General features: G+C 35.1%; 1 protein-coding gene across 7 annotated transcripts in view; it reads left to right on the forward strand.

Annotated features, from left to right (window-relative positions):
- Positions 1–7,940, forward strand: part of Gabra2 (gamma-aminobutyric acid type A receptor subunit alpha2) — a 136,023-nt gene extending 128,083 nt beyond the window's left edge. For all 7 annotated transcript variants that reach the window (XM_045130088.1, XM_045130091.1, XM_045130090.1 and 4 more), the window contains one exon: positions 3,440–7,940. In XM_045130088.1, the coding sequence (XP_044986023.1) occupies positions 3,440–3,736 (297 nt within the window). In that variant the 3' untranslated portion in view covers positions 3,737–7,940. The remainder of the gene's footprint in view (positions 1–3,439) is intronic.
- Positions 7,941–17,906: the final 9,966 nt, after the last annotated feature.

A 17,906-nucleotide genomic window follows, 5' to 3' on the forward strand; every position in this document is an offset into this window, starting at 1 on the left:
AAAACTAGCATAGGTTTTCTATCTTTAGACCCCTACAGAAAGAAAATATGTTTACAGTTTATGTTTCTCTAAAGGTGTAATTCTATTTTTTAAAATTTTATTTATTATTTATTTATTTATTTATTTATTTATTTATTTATTTGAGAGTGACAGACACAGATAGAAAGACAGAGGGAGAGAGAGAGAATGGGCGCGCCAGGGCTTCCAGCCTCTGCAAACGAACTCCAGACGCGTGCGCCCCCTTGTGCATCTGGCTAACGTGGGACCTGGGGAACCGAGCCTCAAACCGGGGTCCTTAGGCTTCACAGGCAAGCGCTTAACCGCTAAGCCATCTCTCCAGCCCGTAATTCTATTTTTTTAAATTAAATAGAAGCTTAGTGTGGACCTCTCATATGTGTTGACCCCATCATTTCTGTTTTCCCTGACCCTCTTCCACTGAAGGCCCAGCTCATTGAGATTTCTGATTTTTACCATAGGGTCGTGGGTTATGAGTTGTGAAAGTAGCAGTGAGTCAATCCTGTTGGGGGTGGGAGGCAATGCCTCTGGATATTTCCTCCTGTTCTGTGGCTCTTAAACCATAATTCCTGGTCTACTTTTAAAACTCCACCTCCATGAAGCCTTACTTGACTTTTTTTCCATGCAATATTTACATCCTCTTTTCTCAACATAAAAGTTATAATATTGATCCAGTGTGGTGGCACACCTTTAATCCCAGCATTCAGGAGGCTGAGGTAGAAGGATTGCCTTGGGTTCAAAGCCAGCCTACGAATACATAGTGAATTCTAGGTCAGCCTGGGCTAGAGTGAGGCCCTACCTCAAAATAAAATTATTGCAATACTTGTATGTCTTGTATGTCAGTCATACTTCCTAGCTTCTGATCATTTCAATTATAACCCCATCCCAATAGGAGAATATGGGAATCTCTCCACATGGTAAGCATATTATTTAATTCACTTATTTACCATAGCAGTTCATTACAACTTTGCTATCATTATCTTCTTTATATTCCAGATAGAAGGCTGAAGCAGAGAGAAGTCAAGGACATTTACCAAGGCTTTTAAGTGCAGCCTAATGCCATTGTAAATGTTGTTTAGATAAAGATGAATTAGAAAATGTGATTGACCACATCTTTCTTGATGATGTACATAGTGACATCATCCTAACAAGAGCATCTTAGAGGAAAAAGTGCTCCCAAATTTCAAACAATTTTGTGGTTAGAAATTTATATGACATGCGTTCAAGCAGAGGTTTGGAAGGCAGACAACTGTAAACTGATATTCTTTCCTAGCTATTTCAAAGGCAAAAGGTCTGGATTAGGTCATTAAAAAAAATCTCACCAATCTCTACTCCCAAATATGAGGAATATGAGGGAAGAAGCATGTGGTTAAGAGGGAAATTACATCCTTCCCAAGCACAAGGTTTGTCAAAGTGACATCTTTAGCTTACTGCGCCATCTTGTGCACTATAGGAAAATAAAAGTTAGTTACAGCATTCCTACAGACATATACACGAGTGGGGTATACTCAGTTGTAACCTGGGAACCATAGCATCTTTATGGAGAGCTGTTTTACATACTTGAGAAGTTTACATGTGGTAACCTCTTGTCTCCTCTTCCTTTATACCCCAGCCAGTCCTGGAAGAATGTCTTACAAGCAGGGAAAACAAGAGAGGGACAAAAGTGTACTAAAGAATGATGGGTAATCCAGGTGTTTTTAAATGTCATCCAGAGACTATGAACTCCTTTACCATCTTATTTTATGTAAACATTCTGAGAATTTTCAAAATATGTTGAGATTACCTTGTAATCTGTGGCTTTAAAAGTGTCTTTGATGGCTGGAGGGGTGCCTTAGTGGTTAAGGCAGTTCCCTGAATAACCAAAGGACCCACATTTGATTCCCCAGGACCCATGTAAACCAGATGCATAAGGTGGCACATGTATCTGGGGCTCATTAGCAGTGGCTAGAGGCCCTGGTATACCTATTCTCGGTGTCTGTGTCTCTCTGTCTCTTTCTATCACAAATAAATCAATAAAATTAAATAAATAAATATTATTTTAAAATGTTTCTTTGGATAAGTCATTCATTGGTAGCTCAAAATGTTTTGCATTAACTCAGAATATACTTATAATAGAATCTGAAAATAATATTTATATTTTCATGTTTAATTAATTTAGCCATATACTGTATGTCTACCCCATGGGGGATATTTATGGGAGATCTTCTTGATAAGTGCTAAGGATACAAAGATGAACAAGATAGATATAGAATTGGTGTTCATAGTATCTAAATCCTAATAAGAAAGGAAGATGCCAATTAAATAATCATGGGGCTTAAAGAACTTGCACACTTTGAGAAAATAACATGGTGAGTACAATTGCCCCAAAAGAGCATGTGGAGAACAAATACAATGCTAGATGAAGTGAAAAGGGTAAGTTTGTTTTTTTGTGCATAAGTGACATTTAAACTCAGATTTCTTTTTTTTTTTTTTAAATGAGTTGAATGATCATGTGAGAAATGAAGAAGAAAGAAAGAATTCTCATGTAGGCAACTATCATATCCAAAGGCATGACTGCAAGGGAATAAGTAGCAAATATTTGGCAAGCTTAAGTTACTTCACCAGGACTTGTATGCAGTACACAGAGGGATGTCAAGTTACATTAAAAGTGCTGCTTTTATTCTAAGCACCTTGAGACAGTATTGGAGAGAGTTAAGCATGGGAATGAAGTTAGCTCATTGGTTCCTTAAAGAGACTCCTGTGGCTATAGTGAATGGACTGGATAGGGCCAGCCAAGCTAAAAGAGCACAGTGGAGAATTGTTTAGTCAAACAAGAGGGACAGTGACAAAGACAAGTTTTTATGGGAGTTAATGAGGATGTGGTAGACAAAACTACAAGGGTTGAGGTGAGTTTCTCTTTATGGTTTTGGAGTTAGTTATACTGAAGTTACAATTTCTCACACTTTTAGTACAGCCTTGCCCTATGATTCTGCCCTGTAAGGTAGGTAGGAATCCTGTTATTTGGTGAGAAAATTAAGTTCATTTATGACAGGTAATCATTCTACTTCTTAGGAAAAAAATCTACATTTTTCATATACATTCCCTCATTAATTCAGTAAATATTTAAATGATTTACAGGAATAAAGCAATGTATGTGTTATCTGTATTTTTTTTCCTTGTTTATTTTCCATGTAACAACAGACAAAAAAAAAAAAAAGTTTTCTGAGAAAATAGTACCTTTGATTTTATTCTGGTTTCCTTGCTCTAATGATTCTGGATCAAATGAACTCACTACTTATCTTGCCAGCTCCTCTTTTCTAATGGATAATGATGTGTGTTAAAATACTGTTTATTTTTTAAAAAAAATTTAGGAATATATACTGTGGTTTGGAAAACGTTAAGTATCAGACCCAACCCACACTGTTAATTCTTGTATTTTTTATAGAAAAAAGAGAAAGCCTCCGTCATGATACAAAACAATGCCTACGCAGTGGCCGTGGCCAATTATGCTCCAAATCTTTCCAAAGATCCTGTTCTTTCCACCATCTCCAAAAGTGCAACAACACCAGAACCCAACAAGAAGCCAGACAACAAGCCGGCGGAGGCCAAGAAGACCTTCAACAGTGTTAGTAAAATTGACAGAATGTCCAGAATAGTTTTCCCCGTTTTGTTTGGTACGTTTAATTTAGTTTATTGGGCTACCTATTTAAATAGGGAGCCTGTATTAGGGGTCAGTCCTTGATTCTAGACACTGGATATCTTTGGGATTTATAGAAACTTACACTTGGTTTGTTTCGGTGCGTGCAGCCTGACTAATAACTGCTAATCTGTGAACCAATATGTACAGTCTGTATATAGTGACATTGCTTACCAGTAGACCTCTAAAGGAGACATGCATTTGCTAACTCATGGAACTACAGGCAGAAAACACTCCATGCCAAAAAAAAAAAAAAAAAAAAAAAAAAAAGACAAAAAAAAAACCAAAACCATTGCCTTTTCTAAAAGACCCCCTACCCCACACCTAGGATCTGGTTTGAAGCAAATTTCTAATGACATGATTTATTTTCTATTGTTCTAATAATGATGGGCATATTGACCCTATAAAGCCCTTTGTGAAATCCTTTGGTTGATCTGTGGTTGCCTAATTATGATCAATTAACATTTTCATTCAAGAGGAATTATCGGAACAAGCAGAAGCTACGACCTTCACCATCAGCTCCTGTTATGCGTGCTCAAAATCACTGCTAGTTTGATGGAAACTTGACACACATAAGGAAAACATCTAGCCACATGAAGCCAGCTTTTAAACGCTGCGTAATAGTACCTACAGCCATGTACATATTTCAGCATGACAAGCTCAAATACTATGAGTCACCCTGACAGGATGTTAATTATGCTTAAATTTAATAACCATTGGAATGCCACAATCATTATATTTTTAGCTTCAGAGTTTATGTGAAAGCAAAGAATGAGATCCTACAACTTACTTCAATCAATAGAAACACCTTAAATTAAAAAAGAAAGAAAGAAAAGTGGAGAGAAAGAAAGACAGTAGATGTGGTTTAGTTGTTTCAGGTATGCGTTGTTCTGAAGTAAGTAGATGGGCTGGATTTTTCTGATGCTGGAGATGGGAGGGAAGGAGCATCCAGTATTAACAATGGATTGGAAAACTGTGCCAAAAACTCCAAGTGGTGAGAATCCATAGGTGTCCCAGACTCCGCATGAGCACTTTTATGATTCTTGTCCTTCCTGTTTACTGCAAATTCTGCCTTAAGGCTTCTTTTCATAGAGACTCAGAAGCCACTAACTATAAAGGAAAGGGTTGTGAGTTGGCACAGTTTCCTGTCATGAAGGCAGTTCTTTTGGGTAAGAAATAATGTAAATCTGCTTTTGTAAATTGCAACTTTCAATTTCACTGACTCAAATTTACAACTGCTTTGTATACTAGAAGAGGTTTTGGTAAGAGCTGAACATTTTTAAACCACCACTTTAAAGCTTAACCTATACATTGTGGATTATTTCACAAACACACAAATACACACACACCTCTCTCACTCACACACTCATACTACATAAAATATAGCTAAATTAAAAGCCACAATTTTCAATTTTATATGATTACTGTTATTCATGGGTTTAAAAAAATCATTTTTCTTTTTAAAATAGATAATACAATTTATGCCCTGAAATGTGCTAATAAAAATAAACCACTAGATTCAAAGTCCCATGCAAAGCAAAAATATTTTTGATTGATATATACATTAGCAGTTATTAGTTGACTTTTAAAAATAAATGCACCTTCTCGATGATGTTTTTGTAGAAACACAAGTAGTCAAGTTGTGACATTTCTTGCAATTTTGTACAGTATTTGAGTATAGTGTAAAAACAGGTCTGTTCACAAAATTAATAAAAGGAGCTTCTCATGGAAGCAAGCAAAACCTCTACAAGAATTACTTTTCTTTTGCCCAGTTTTTTTTTTCGTTCTCCTTGTTTCATGTGATTCTACTATGTGTTTTGCATGATGGAGTCAACACCAAGGTCACAAATACATCTTATTAGTGGAATTTGCTATGAACAGAGCCTTGATATTAAAACTTTCCTCAAAAAAAAGTCATCCATAAACTTTAACAGAATAAAATTGTCATGTGGGTCTGTAAATGCATTTCTCTAATTCCTTTCCAGTAACACATCTTCTTTATTGCCATCTAAACAGTTTCTTTTTGTATGTACACTTTTTTCATTTATTCAAATAAAAGATATCCTATTTTCTTACATGATTAAATATAGCATAGCACTTTTGTGTTGATTAAGGATATGTGCAATTGAAGCAGAAACTACACTTGAAGGCAAGGAACTGAAAATGCATTATATGGTATGCATTTCAAACACTAAGAATAACATTATACACCCCCCTTTAATGTATAGATTTAAATGATAAATTATTTATAAATATGTATATATGTAAAATAGTGTTAGTTATCAGTTTCTGTAAGAAAACAGAAAAGATTGATCCATATCTTCAGCAAAGTGCTGTGACTACATTGTTGGTAAATTTTGTTCATGTTTTGTCTATTTTTGTTCAGGTTGACTGGAAAACTGGTTATCAGCATTGTTATTCTGTGAAATAACTGAGTTATAATTTTTCATGTCAATCATTAAAATCTTATGTGAGCCTAATGATATTCTGATAGATTGGATTACCCAATGATGCTGTTCATAATTTTCTGTTATTTCTCTAACTTAGTTGTATTTTGAACTATATCTTTATACTTTTAAATTTTAAATATATCAAAGGGAACTTGTACTCCTTTTGAGGAGAAGGAGTTTGTTCCATGGTAAATATAAATAAATAAATAAATAACAGAATCAGAGTTTTATCATACTCTTTCAAAAACCAGTTTAAGCCAGGCATAGTGGTACAGGCCTTTAATCCCAGCATTTAGGAGGCAGAAGCAGGAGGATCACTGTGAGTTCAAGGCCACCCTGAGACTACGTATTGAACTACAGGTCAGCCTGAGCAAGAGTGAAACCCTACCTCAAAAAAAAAATAAAAAATAAATAAAAATAAAAAGTTTAATAAAATGATATAAATTTACAAGACAAATTTTTCAAATGATACATCATTATATTCATGTTGATCTCTTTTGTTTATAAAATTACAATTAAATCATTTTACATAGTTGTGCAATAATGACATAACCAGTTACAGTACATGTAACATAGATAAATCCATGTATATAGAGAGAAATGTCTCAATTTTTCAGTTCCACTAAAATGTTTTACCCCTTAGTCTGTATCATGCTTGTGAGCCAGTATTAATGTCACTCACATCACGTCTATAGAATCTAGTTGAAAGTGGGTGTTTCATTCTTAAAAATGCCTAGATATTAAATGAAACATGCAAAGTAATTTAGCACTCAGCATTGCTTCATGTGGTGTGATTCTCTACCATGCCAACCAAGATGGTGGCTATTTTCTGATATCCATTTTCCTGTCTGAGCACAAAAATAGAACTGAAATAACAAATTAATATTTTTAAAAAAATTCCTGATGTTTTCAGTGACAATCTTAACATTTCAAAACTGTATCAGGAATCTACTTATACTTTATCTCAGGTTTGGATGTGATCACCTTGAGCAGTATAGTATTTCTAATGTTTCCTCAAAAAAATTTCAGAATTCATTCTTTTTACAATTACACACTTTTACTTCACTTATATTTTCTTTATATGTTTTCTAAGATATATTTAATATCATGTAGATATAAATACATGGTGTAGATGTAAAGATGTGGAAACAGAGGCAGATTTTCTGTGGATCTCACAAGAATTTATATGATTTCGTTTGTATTCTGAGTTGGTGAAAATAATTGACAATGGTAAATTTGGGAAAAGAATCAAATGTCTATGGATCCTATTGGTGGAATGGCATTTAATCACTCCAGTGAGAGGAGAAGAATCAGCTTGTAAACTTCTGCGTGGTCAATGCCCTTCAGTATCTACAAAAATACATATTCTGTGTGCTCACATATGCTCAAGATTTCAGATACCAGTCTGTGTAAATGAAATCTTTGTTAATGAAATCTAGAGACATGAAAAGGGAAACAGATTATATTTGTAATTAGTCCTCAAGCATTCCTATATTCATGTGCACATTATTAGATGTTTTTCGTCTGGAATGATTTGTAGTTTAAAGGGATTATGAGATAACCACTTACTGATGCATAGTGCCATTTGTTTTCTTTTTCATTGAGGTTTCATGAGCTATTCTAGATTTCTCTTTACTAATGCAAAGTACACAGAGTATACAATAGATACGGGGGACATGTGTGATCATTTTTAACATCTGCATGTTTGGGAAACATACGAAGTGTTCCAAAAGCACTTGTACCAGTGTGAACAAGACAAATTATGACATTTTCATTATTAAATTCATGCTTTGAAAATATTTCTTAATTGTTTCATATCTATACTATTTCTATTACAATTTGTGTTAAAGATATTAGTACTTCCCATCAGCATCTAATAACTCACATTTTCAATCAATTTCAAACAGAAAAAGAAGAAAACAGTTACCCTAGTGAAAACAAGGCTGTGGTTAATTAGAACAAGTTAAATAGATTTTCATTTTAATGGATAAAAAATGGATGTTTTGATATATATAATTATGACTAAAATATTAAAATATATGTAACTTAAAGAAGAAAATAATTAACTTTAATGATTATGTATCACAAGATAGAATGCTCAATGGTCAAGGCAATTGCCTACAAATCTTAATTATCTGTGTTTCATTTCCCAGTATCACAGAAAGCGGATGCACAGTGGTGCAGTCATCTGGAGTTCTTTTGTAGTGGCTGGAGGCCCTGGCACACCCATTAAGAAAATTCCTAACTTATGAGCATAATTATAACACTATAGTTTCTATTATCATTAATTTAAATATTCCATTTTATTTTGTTATACAAAGAGCATATTACATAGATAACCTCTGAATGTGGAATGACAGGTCTACATATGGTATTATGTGTATGTATGTGAGAGTCAGAGGTTCTCAGGCAAAATAACTTTATAGCTAAAACATTTGTTAGTGAATCCATCATACATGTAGCTCTCAGTAAACTAGTGATTTAGTCAATACATTTATGAAATGTAATAATTAGCATTGGTTTTGATATATATATTCTTTCTATGTAGGTATATACATTTCTAGGTGGTTGGTTTAAACCATTATTTTTAAAATGATCTTGCACTTCTACTGTGTAATGTAGAAAAACGTTTGAATTCCAAGTTTTCCAGAAAGCTCCTTTAAAAATTCAATGTAGAGCTGGGTGTGATGTTGCATGCCTCAATCCCAGCACTTTGGAGGCAGAGGTAGGAAGATGACTGTGAGTTTGAGGCCACCTTGAGGATGCAAAGTGAATTCCAGGTCAGCCTGAGCTAGAGTGAGCCCCTACCTTGAAAAAAAAAAAAAACCAACCAAACAAACAAACAACAAAAAAAAACTGTATAGAAATCCCTTTCTTTCCTGTCTTAAAAATATAACTTAAATATATTCTTTCTCCTGTTAATGACTGAACATCTGAGGAAATAATTTGCAAATACCAAATATATATTTTTATTTATTAATTTTACACATTTTACTTAGTGATTTTGAGTCTTTTCTGGTAAGGAGGTTGTTGTTTACTAGACAATGTTCTAAGCCCCTTACACTATATACATGCATGCATCCATACATACATGAATACATATATATATATACAGGCACACACATATAATATATATACATAAATATGAAACCTCTTTTAGTATTTAAAAAACCACACTCAGTGTGTGGTTCTTGAAGTTCTGCAAAACTTTGATTTATATATATCAATAGATCTGGTACAACTTTCACATTCATATTCCAATCTTTTGGGAACATCTATCTAATAAGAAAGACACTCTCTGCTTTGAAATATGAAAAACCAAGGAAACTATTCTGTACAACTGCAGGAATATGTCCCTAAAATGTGTCCTACTCACTACTGTCAGGTACCAATGAGTTTCTCAGAACGTCATACATTTTCCATACTATTCCATGAATGATTCAGGAAATAAAAGAAAATACTTACCTATGTTGACATCTACATGTTTTCTTTTTTTTTCCCAATATTTTCAGCAGTTAGATAATGTTTTTCTTACTTGCTAATTTGATGAGATTCAAATCTATTGAACTTTATAGAGATAATTTAGAGTCATTAAATATTCTGTTAAAAATGTTACTTGGAGAAATAAAAAAGCCTTGAGTGACTCCAAATGAATAGAATTTAGGGGACTTAGAAGGTCAAATTAGCATATTTGGTGTGGCATTTTTGGTCTCTTATTTTTTATTTTTATGAGACAGAGAAAGACAGTTGACATAGCTGGCGTACCAAGGCCTCCAGCCTCAGCCCCGGCAATCAAACTCCAGACACATGTGCCATTTTGTGCACATCTTTCACTTTGCACTTGTCTCACCTTTGTGTGTCTGGCTTATGTGGAATCTAGAGAGTCAAACATGGGTCCTTAGGCTTCACAGGCAAGCACCTTGACTCCTAAGTTATTTCTTCATCCCTGTTCTCTTTTTATTATTTTTTTAAATTTATTTATTTGAGAGTGGCAGAGAGAGAAAGAGGGAGAGAGAGAGAGAGAGAGAATGGGTGCGCCAGGGCCTCCAGCCACTGTAAAGGAACTCCAGATGCATGCACCCCCTTGTGCATCTGGCTAACGTGGGTCCTGGGGAATCGAGCCTCGAACTGGGGTTCTTAGGCTTCACAGGCAAGCGCTTAGCTGCTAAGCCATCTCTCCAGCCCCCTGTTCTCTTTTTAGATGACAGTTTGACCTAATAGACTGCCAAAGTGTAAGCTTATATGATTGCATAAATATGAGAAGCTCCAACAAATTATAATTGAAGCAACAGACGATATGGCATCAAAGCATCTTCTTGCACAGTTGCTTTATGAAGTGTCATGGATGTTCTTTGCTTAGTGTACTTATTTTGAAAATACTCAGAAGTATGTATAGCGTATGTATGTACAAAACCATAAGGAGTAGCTGAGGCTTTCTGCTATGCTTTCAATCAAGAACAATGCATATGATTCATGTATACTTACACAGAGTGAAGCTCACTCCGCAGCTTCACTTGCCATGGATTAAGTTTGGCCAACCCTGGATGCATGTCTGGTCCTTTGTTGATCTGGGCCATCCAGGGGATACTTTATTTGAAGCTTTTTGTTATCTCAATTTTTAAAGAATATCCTGAGAAGATATAAATTCGGATTGGGAGTTGTTTCAAATTGAGGAATATGACTTTTCATGAAATACTCCCATTAGATGTGTTAAGCATAGGAACAAAACTCACAGTTTGTTGCCTTTTACATTTTCACTTGAGATGAATGAAAAAAAAAAATGGAATTATTTTCCCCTACTTAGGATTCATTTTTAAAAGTATGTGCTAAGAAAAGAACTCATGAAACTCCAACACTAAGCATTGGGTTGTCAGTTATTTCTGAAATTTTTGGGCAACACTGTACTTATGTAGTAGTCTTCCTGGCTTGAGAAAATCTTCAGAAAGCTAATAGTAACTGTATTTTTAGACCAGGTTGCAATTGGGAAGAGTCGCTAGTTTTTACATGTGTAGAAACAATTTAACCTTTACTGACTGTATCATTACTCTTGCTGTTTAAAAAACTTCCTAATTTATCACTTGAAAATTAATGATCAACCTTACCTTTTTGTATGCACTTAAATTAGCTTAAATAGATTTGAACTTTAAAATGTGTTTTTAATAGGCTGTTACATGATCATTTAACAAGAATGGAATTTATTGTAAATGTGGCTTAACATATTTTGTAACAATAGTTTTAAGTGTTCTTAGTTTCTTAAGCTTCTTTTTTAAAATGAATAACTATATAGTGCAGTAAAGGTAAAAATCTACCCTGAAATTCAAGGGTTAGGTATCAAGAATTGCTAATTGGAGCTTCTTATCGTGATAAGAAATCAGTACTATGGAAAGTGTAAGTTCACCCAGAAAATTGACTGTGTTCTGTAATAAAAGCATCACATTTACATGAACATATTAAAGAAAGTAAGTAAGACCTTTCTTTAGATAGACTCAAATTCATGATTCGTTTGTAAAACCAGAAAGCTTTCAGGTTTTTTGTTGGATCTGTTCTCTTAATGCAATATCAGTTAAATCATTTATTGTTTAATTTATTAAAATTAATGCAAGCATCCCAGAAATAAACATTTTCAAGTGGCCACAAGGTATAAATAGAAACAACTTTAACTAACATGGTAAGATTTTCACAACCCTAGCAACATTTTAAAACGTAAGTAACTCAGATTTGTAAGAAAGAAAGAAATCCGAGTACAGTGGTATTTACAACTAATTGATCACTAACTTAAAAAATGCTTCCTGGGAATTCTGTAGAGAATTCATGGTTATATCTATTAATTTAGAACAGCATTTCACAGCTCTCTCTAATCTTCTATTCTTTTGAAAACTTTTACTTGCTGCTTTCTAACTTTTAGTTTACTTACCATTAAGTATGAGAATAAGGATAATATCAATGAATAATCTAGTTTTCACAGAATACAGTCTCCCAGAGACATATGAAATCTCACATAGCAGAGTATTTACTCGGGCATTTTATTATTCTAATGAAGTAATTAAACTTGCTATCTTTGTGTCTCAAATCTGTAATTAATATGAACAAACTTAGGATGTATTATAATTGTCATCTTCACCCTATGCTTCTTAATCAAATATTTACAACATTACAATGACATATTTGTACTAGCTTTTGCTTGGAGCAAATATAATCAATTTAAATAACAAAGTTAAAAAAATCACTATTCCAAATTCACATCTTTGTAAAATGATAGCTATAAACATGCAAAATGATTCAATAGCATTTATCTCATTTTCTTTACATCAATCAATGGATAGCCCAGGTTTATTGAAATCATTTAAATGATCACGTGTCGCAAATTGACACACCTTGTGACCATCATCCTCTAACATAGTCCCATTCCAGATTAAACCACTGATGAGATAGTCTTTTCATGATCCAGCTTCCACAAGCAGAATTTAGCATTTCATATATGAGCTGTTGCAATGGTTCATCTGAACCATAATCCTAACAATACTGCCAGTGTACAAAACACCAAGAATGCTAGATGAATGGGAGAAAAAATTGTGCTTTTTCTAAACTTCAAACTGATAATGCCTACTACTTAAACCAGGCTATGTACAATTTCAGCCACCATAGGTTTTCTAACTCTTGCAGAGATCACTGTAAGTTGCATCAAAATTCTGTCTATTCTGGTGGTACAACATCTATACCTCTAAAAATGATTGTGATTTTCTAATACATTTTAACTGTATCTCATGTTGCTGCTGAAATCTTGTTTTGATATTCTACCAATCTGCCCAGAAACTGGATACATTTAACTTCATGACTTTTTAGCAAACTTTAGGAAAGGTTAAAGAACAAAGTGAAAATTAGGAGCTGGAGAGATGGCTTGTTGGTTAAGGCACTTGCCTGCAAAACCCAATAACCCAGGCTCAATTCCCCAGTCCCCAAAGTCACATGCACCAGTTGGTGTATGCTTCTGGAGTTTGTTTATAGTGGTTGGAGGCCCAGTGTATGTCTCTCTTTGCTCTGCTTAGAAATAAAAATAAATAAATAAATAAAATTAGAGAAAGATGACAATCCTATTTTTCTTCCCAATAGTTATTAACTACGACCCCTTCAAATTAAACACAAGATAAAAATTCAAATTGAAATATAAAAAGAATCCAAGGAAAGATATAAGATACGAGATACCTCATTCAACATAGAAGAGCTTGAACTAAAGAAGGGAAATCTGGGTTTTGTAGCAAGCTTTACTTGTGTAATCACATAGCAAGCACTGCTACTTGATGAGTCAGTAAGTGCGTTCACATGCTTGAGCAAAATAATTTCATAGACGTTAGATCTAATCACTTGCACTATCTTGTGTAAACTTATGTTTTTAAGTCATCCTTTTGCATATTGTGACCATCCCCCAAAAGAGGAGTAAAGGCTTCACGTTCACTTAGAAACTTTGACTAGTGCAGTCAAATAAAATTTTATTGTTACTTGTTAAGTTTCTAAAATTGGAAACATGGGCCCGAGAGATGGCTTAGCGGTTAAGCACTTGCCTGTGAAGCCTAAGGACCCTGGTTCGAGGCTTGATTCTCCAGGACTCACGTTAGCCAGGTGCGCAAGGGGGCACACTCGTCTGGAGTTCGTTTGCAGAGGCTGGAGGCCCTGGAATGCCCGTTCTCTCTCTCTCTATCTGCCTCTTTCTCTCTCTCTTTGTCACTCTCAAACAAGTAAAAATAAACAAAAAAATTAAAAACAAATAAAATTGGAAACATGTATGAAGGAAATAAAAATGGACTATTGTCAATACTCATAAATAATTGTAATTTTTAATAAACACAAATCAACTACTTAAGGATGGTAAGATTATAATTATTATATCATTCACTTATCCTTATAAACACATGGTGATGAGATAAGCAGAATACTATGGTAATAGATAGGTGTTCATAAATGCAGTAAAGAGAGTAATACTTCTTAGTATAAAGCTGAGGTAAATTCCATGGGGGCCCATGCCCAGGATTTCAGCCCGTCACCTCAGCTGCATATGCTATTGAGAAATTCTAGAATACATGGCAGGGGGAAGTTTGCTTGTAGTTAGGTTGTGCAATCGGTCTTCATTCATGATAGGATGAACTTTCAGTGATGTTGTTGTTTGTTTGGGTCACCCATGCTTCTTTAAGTTACCCCTCACTTGTGTTCTTCCTGAATGTAAGCCCAACAAACTCACTGAGTACCCAAGGCAGACTTATGTGTAACTATGTCTTTGGACTGTCATTGGTGCCCTGTCAAGGCTATTTTGCTCACGTTTCCAAGGAAAAGTAACATGGTATTGTCCTTCTCACCTATCCTACATGGAGGTGTTGCATTATCAGTACTCATTCATATAAGAATGTGAAGTACTGCTTCCATAGGCCCAAACTGTTATCCAGCTCATAGTCACCCTTGTTATAAACCTGTTCTTGGTTGCATGCACCAGTGCTGACCCCAGGCTCGAGTGATGCTCACAAGTGTTCATCATTTATTTCTCCATTATCTTATCTTATTCCAATGACTGGAATTCTTCCCATCTCAGACAAATCATTGCAAATGAAATTCTCTCTTTCTCAGTTACGTCTTTAAGTGGCCATCATGCTCTTGTACTCCCTCACTTCCCACTACCTCTGAATGCCGTCACAGACACAATAGTTCTCCTCCAATTGCTTTCTATGTCCATGAAGCTTTTGCTTAGGTTCTTGTGTCTTTGGTCTGCATGCAGGGTGATACCTTTTCAGAAAATGAAAATTACCAAAATCTTATTCATAGTATTCATATACTTTCATGTACTTTCCATTAAATTGCATGCTGTTTCTATAAATCTTGACCTTTGAAAGGAAATAATTAGAAATGATTGTGTTGTTATAAAATGTTATGGAAATCTTATTTTAGCATACCAAGTACATGTAATTCTGAAATTGACTTTTCCAACATATAAACAGCTTTCATAGACCTATGTGTTTCCTTCTAAAGTTATGAGAGATAATCTCAATTGTACCAAAAGTAAAATTATAATCATTTATCTTATAATTAATGGTAGAATAATTGCTCAGGCACTGTATTTTTAAATAGCTTGGTATTTCATAAGTTTCATAGATATAGCAGTCCTGTTAATAGCCTTACTGAAGTTTGGCACAAGACAATTTGGACAGAGTTAATCTGAGCAGTGCCGTAGATTAGGCGGAGTTACTATTAAAGCAGGATGTGGTCATGGTAAAACAGAAACTGTGGTGGGGTGGAGACAAAGAGCAGACCCTTTAGAAATAAGGATCCTTGAGTGTAACATATGTCATTTCTTTAAGGCAGGGACGTAGATTTTTATATGTGACACTATCAAAGAACTAGGAAAGAAGCATGCTTATATGAATTGAAATGTATTTGGTAAGTAAATCCATTGTGTGATAATAGTTTGTAATTCAATTTTGTGCTACTAGGATGAAATTCCTGAGGCAATTAACTTATCAAGAAAAAAAAATTCTATATTTTATTATTATTTAAAAAATGTTTGTACTCTTACAGCCCCTCTTCCCCACTGCAGTTGTGCTGAGGGTCTTCCTTGGCTCTGGGGAGGAGGGAGCATGCCGCTGGGCCTCAGGCTATTCCCACTCACCCTGAGGCTTTTTACAAATCTTTCACCCCTCTTCTGCTGTGTTCCCTTAGCCTTGGTGGGCAAGATAGAGATCTAAATTGATGTCCAGTTCTCTGTCACCTCTGGATCCCTTTGATGAGGACTGGGTGACCACGGTGTCCTTCACCATATCTCTGTAGCTGGTTTCGTGCTAGCCCTGAGAGCAGTACTCATGTCATCGCTTTCTCAGCAGTGACTTCTCGGTCTGAAGATGAGATGAATGTAACCTGACTCAAGATCACCATTTTTAGGCTTAAATCCATGATTGGAGAAGTCATTTGTTTTGTATTTTGGCTACATGTGATGGTGTTAACACAGGGCAGAGAAAGTATTCCCATGATGAGCCTTTATCTGGTCACTGAAGATCTTTCTACATGGGCCTACATCTTAAAGGTCCACCACATTGCCTCTGTGTGCCTTATGCCTTGATTGTTGTGCCTTCGGGGATATTTAACACCTAAATTAGACAGGCAGAATTTAATTTTATTTCAAGTTTGTCTTGTATCGAAAATATCCTTAAATTATAAAAATTGGGGCTGGGTATATGGCTTAGAGATTAAGACCCTTGCTTCCAAAGCCAATGGACCCAGGTTTCATTCCCTAGGACCCATGTAAACCAGATGCACAAGGTAGTACATGCATCTGGAGTTTGTTTGCTACTGCTGGAAGCTCTGGCATGCTCTCTCTCTCTCTCTCTCTCTTTCTCTCTCTCTCTCCTCTTCATCTTTCTTAAATAAATAATTAAAAGTAATATATAAAACTGTGCATTAAATTGAATAATAAAATGTTTTCAATTCCAGGGAATGGTGGCAAAAGCACCCAGGAATAATAAACATTCTTAAAGCCTAACATATCAACAGCAAAATTCACTACAAAACAAATTTTTGGCAGTTATGTGTTTTATTTTGTGTTTAGTAAAGAGATAAATTAAGGGTATAGTACCATCTATCCCTCAGGAGACATATTGCCTAAAGAGAGAGCATCTGTGGATGCAAAATATAGATGGATGAACAAGGAATAAATCTTGGGAGAGAAAAAAAAAAACAGGTGACTTTAAAGTTCATGTTGAGTTTCTTACTAGGTTATCAGAAAAAATACTGCTATGAAATTATAATTAGTGTGGCAAATCTATAGCAATCATCTTGTAAGCACTTATGAAAGTGAGAGTGGGAAGATTTTTTTAAATAAATAATTTTCAGGCCTATTGAAAAGATAATGGAGTATGCAGTTCTCTCTCATCACAGTCAACAGCTCGCTCTGTCCAGGAAATTATAGGCCAACAGTACAGAATGCTTCAGCATCATTAAAATGAACACAGTGCTCTTTGGACTGAGAAACAAGTTTCTCCCAAGACAGAAAGCCCTGAAAAGCACCCACGTCTCCCTCATTTCTCATTTCATTCAAATATTGTTAAAAATGTTTTAAATTACTACTTAGTATCATTTGGTATAAAAAATATTCTGTTTTTGTAAGAAAGCCAGCTGTTCATGAAGGTTAAGAAGCATGGACTAAGAGGAATGCATATTTAAACTTACAAAGGAGAAGATGCTTATGGAATGAATTGCAGAATTTCAATTAGGGTGAATGAGATTTCTCTTGCATGCGTGTTAACTTTGCATGTGGTTCTAATTGCTGCGTGTGTGAGAGCGTGTGCATGCATGTGTGCCCATGTGCCTGTGCACATTAGTAGGTCAGAATACAAATTCAGGTGTTAGTCTCTTGTGGAAGTCAGTGGACATATTAAGGTATTGGTCCTTACCTTTCACCTTGTATGAGACAGAATCTTCCTGTTTGATTCTGTGTACACCAGTGCTTGCTGTCCTGAGAGCGCTGGGCAATTTTTTGGTCTCCTTCTCCCTTCTCTCTCAGGAGCTCTGCTATTGCACACACCAATGACTGTGCCCAACTTCATGTGAGCCTTGTGTATCCAAACACAGGTTTTCCTGCATTTACTACAATCCCTTTATCTACTGAGCCATCTCATCAATTCCCAGGTCTATCTCTTGGCTTCATCTAAGAACTGCCAAGTAAACTCACATATGGGGCATGGCTCAGTTGGAAATCATCTTACTAGGCATATCTACTTTAATATTGTAAT

This window comes from Jaculus jaculus, chromosome 11 (genome assembly GCF_020740685.1).
Source record: "Jaculus jaculus isolate mJacJac1 chromosome 11, mJacJac1.mat.Y.cur, whole genome shotgun sequence".
NCBI lineage: Eukaryota > Metazoa > Chordata > Mammalia > Rodentia > Dipodidae > Jaculus > Jaculus jaculus.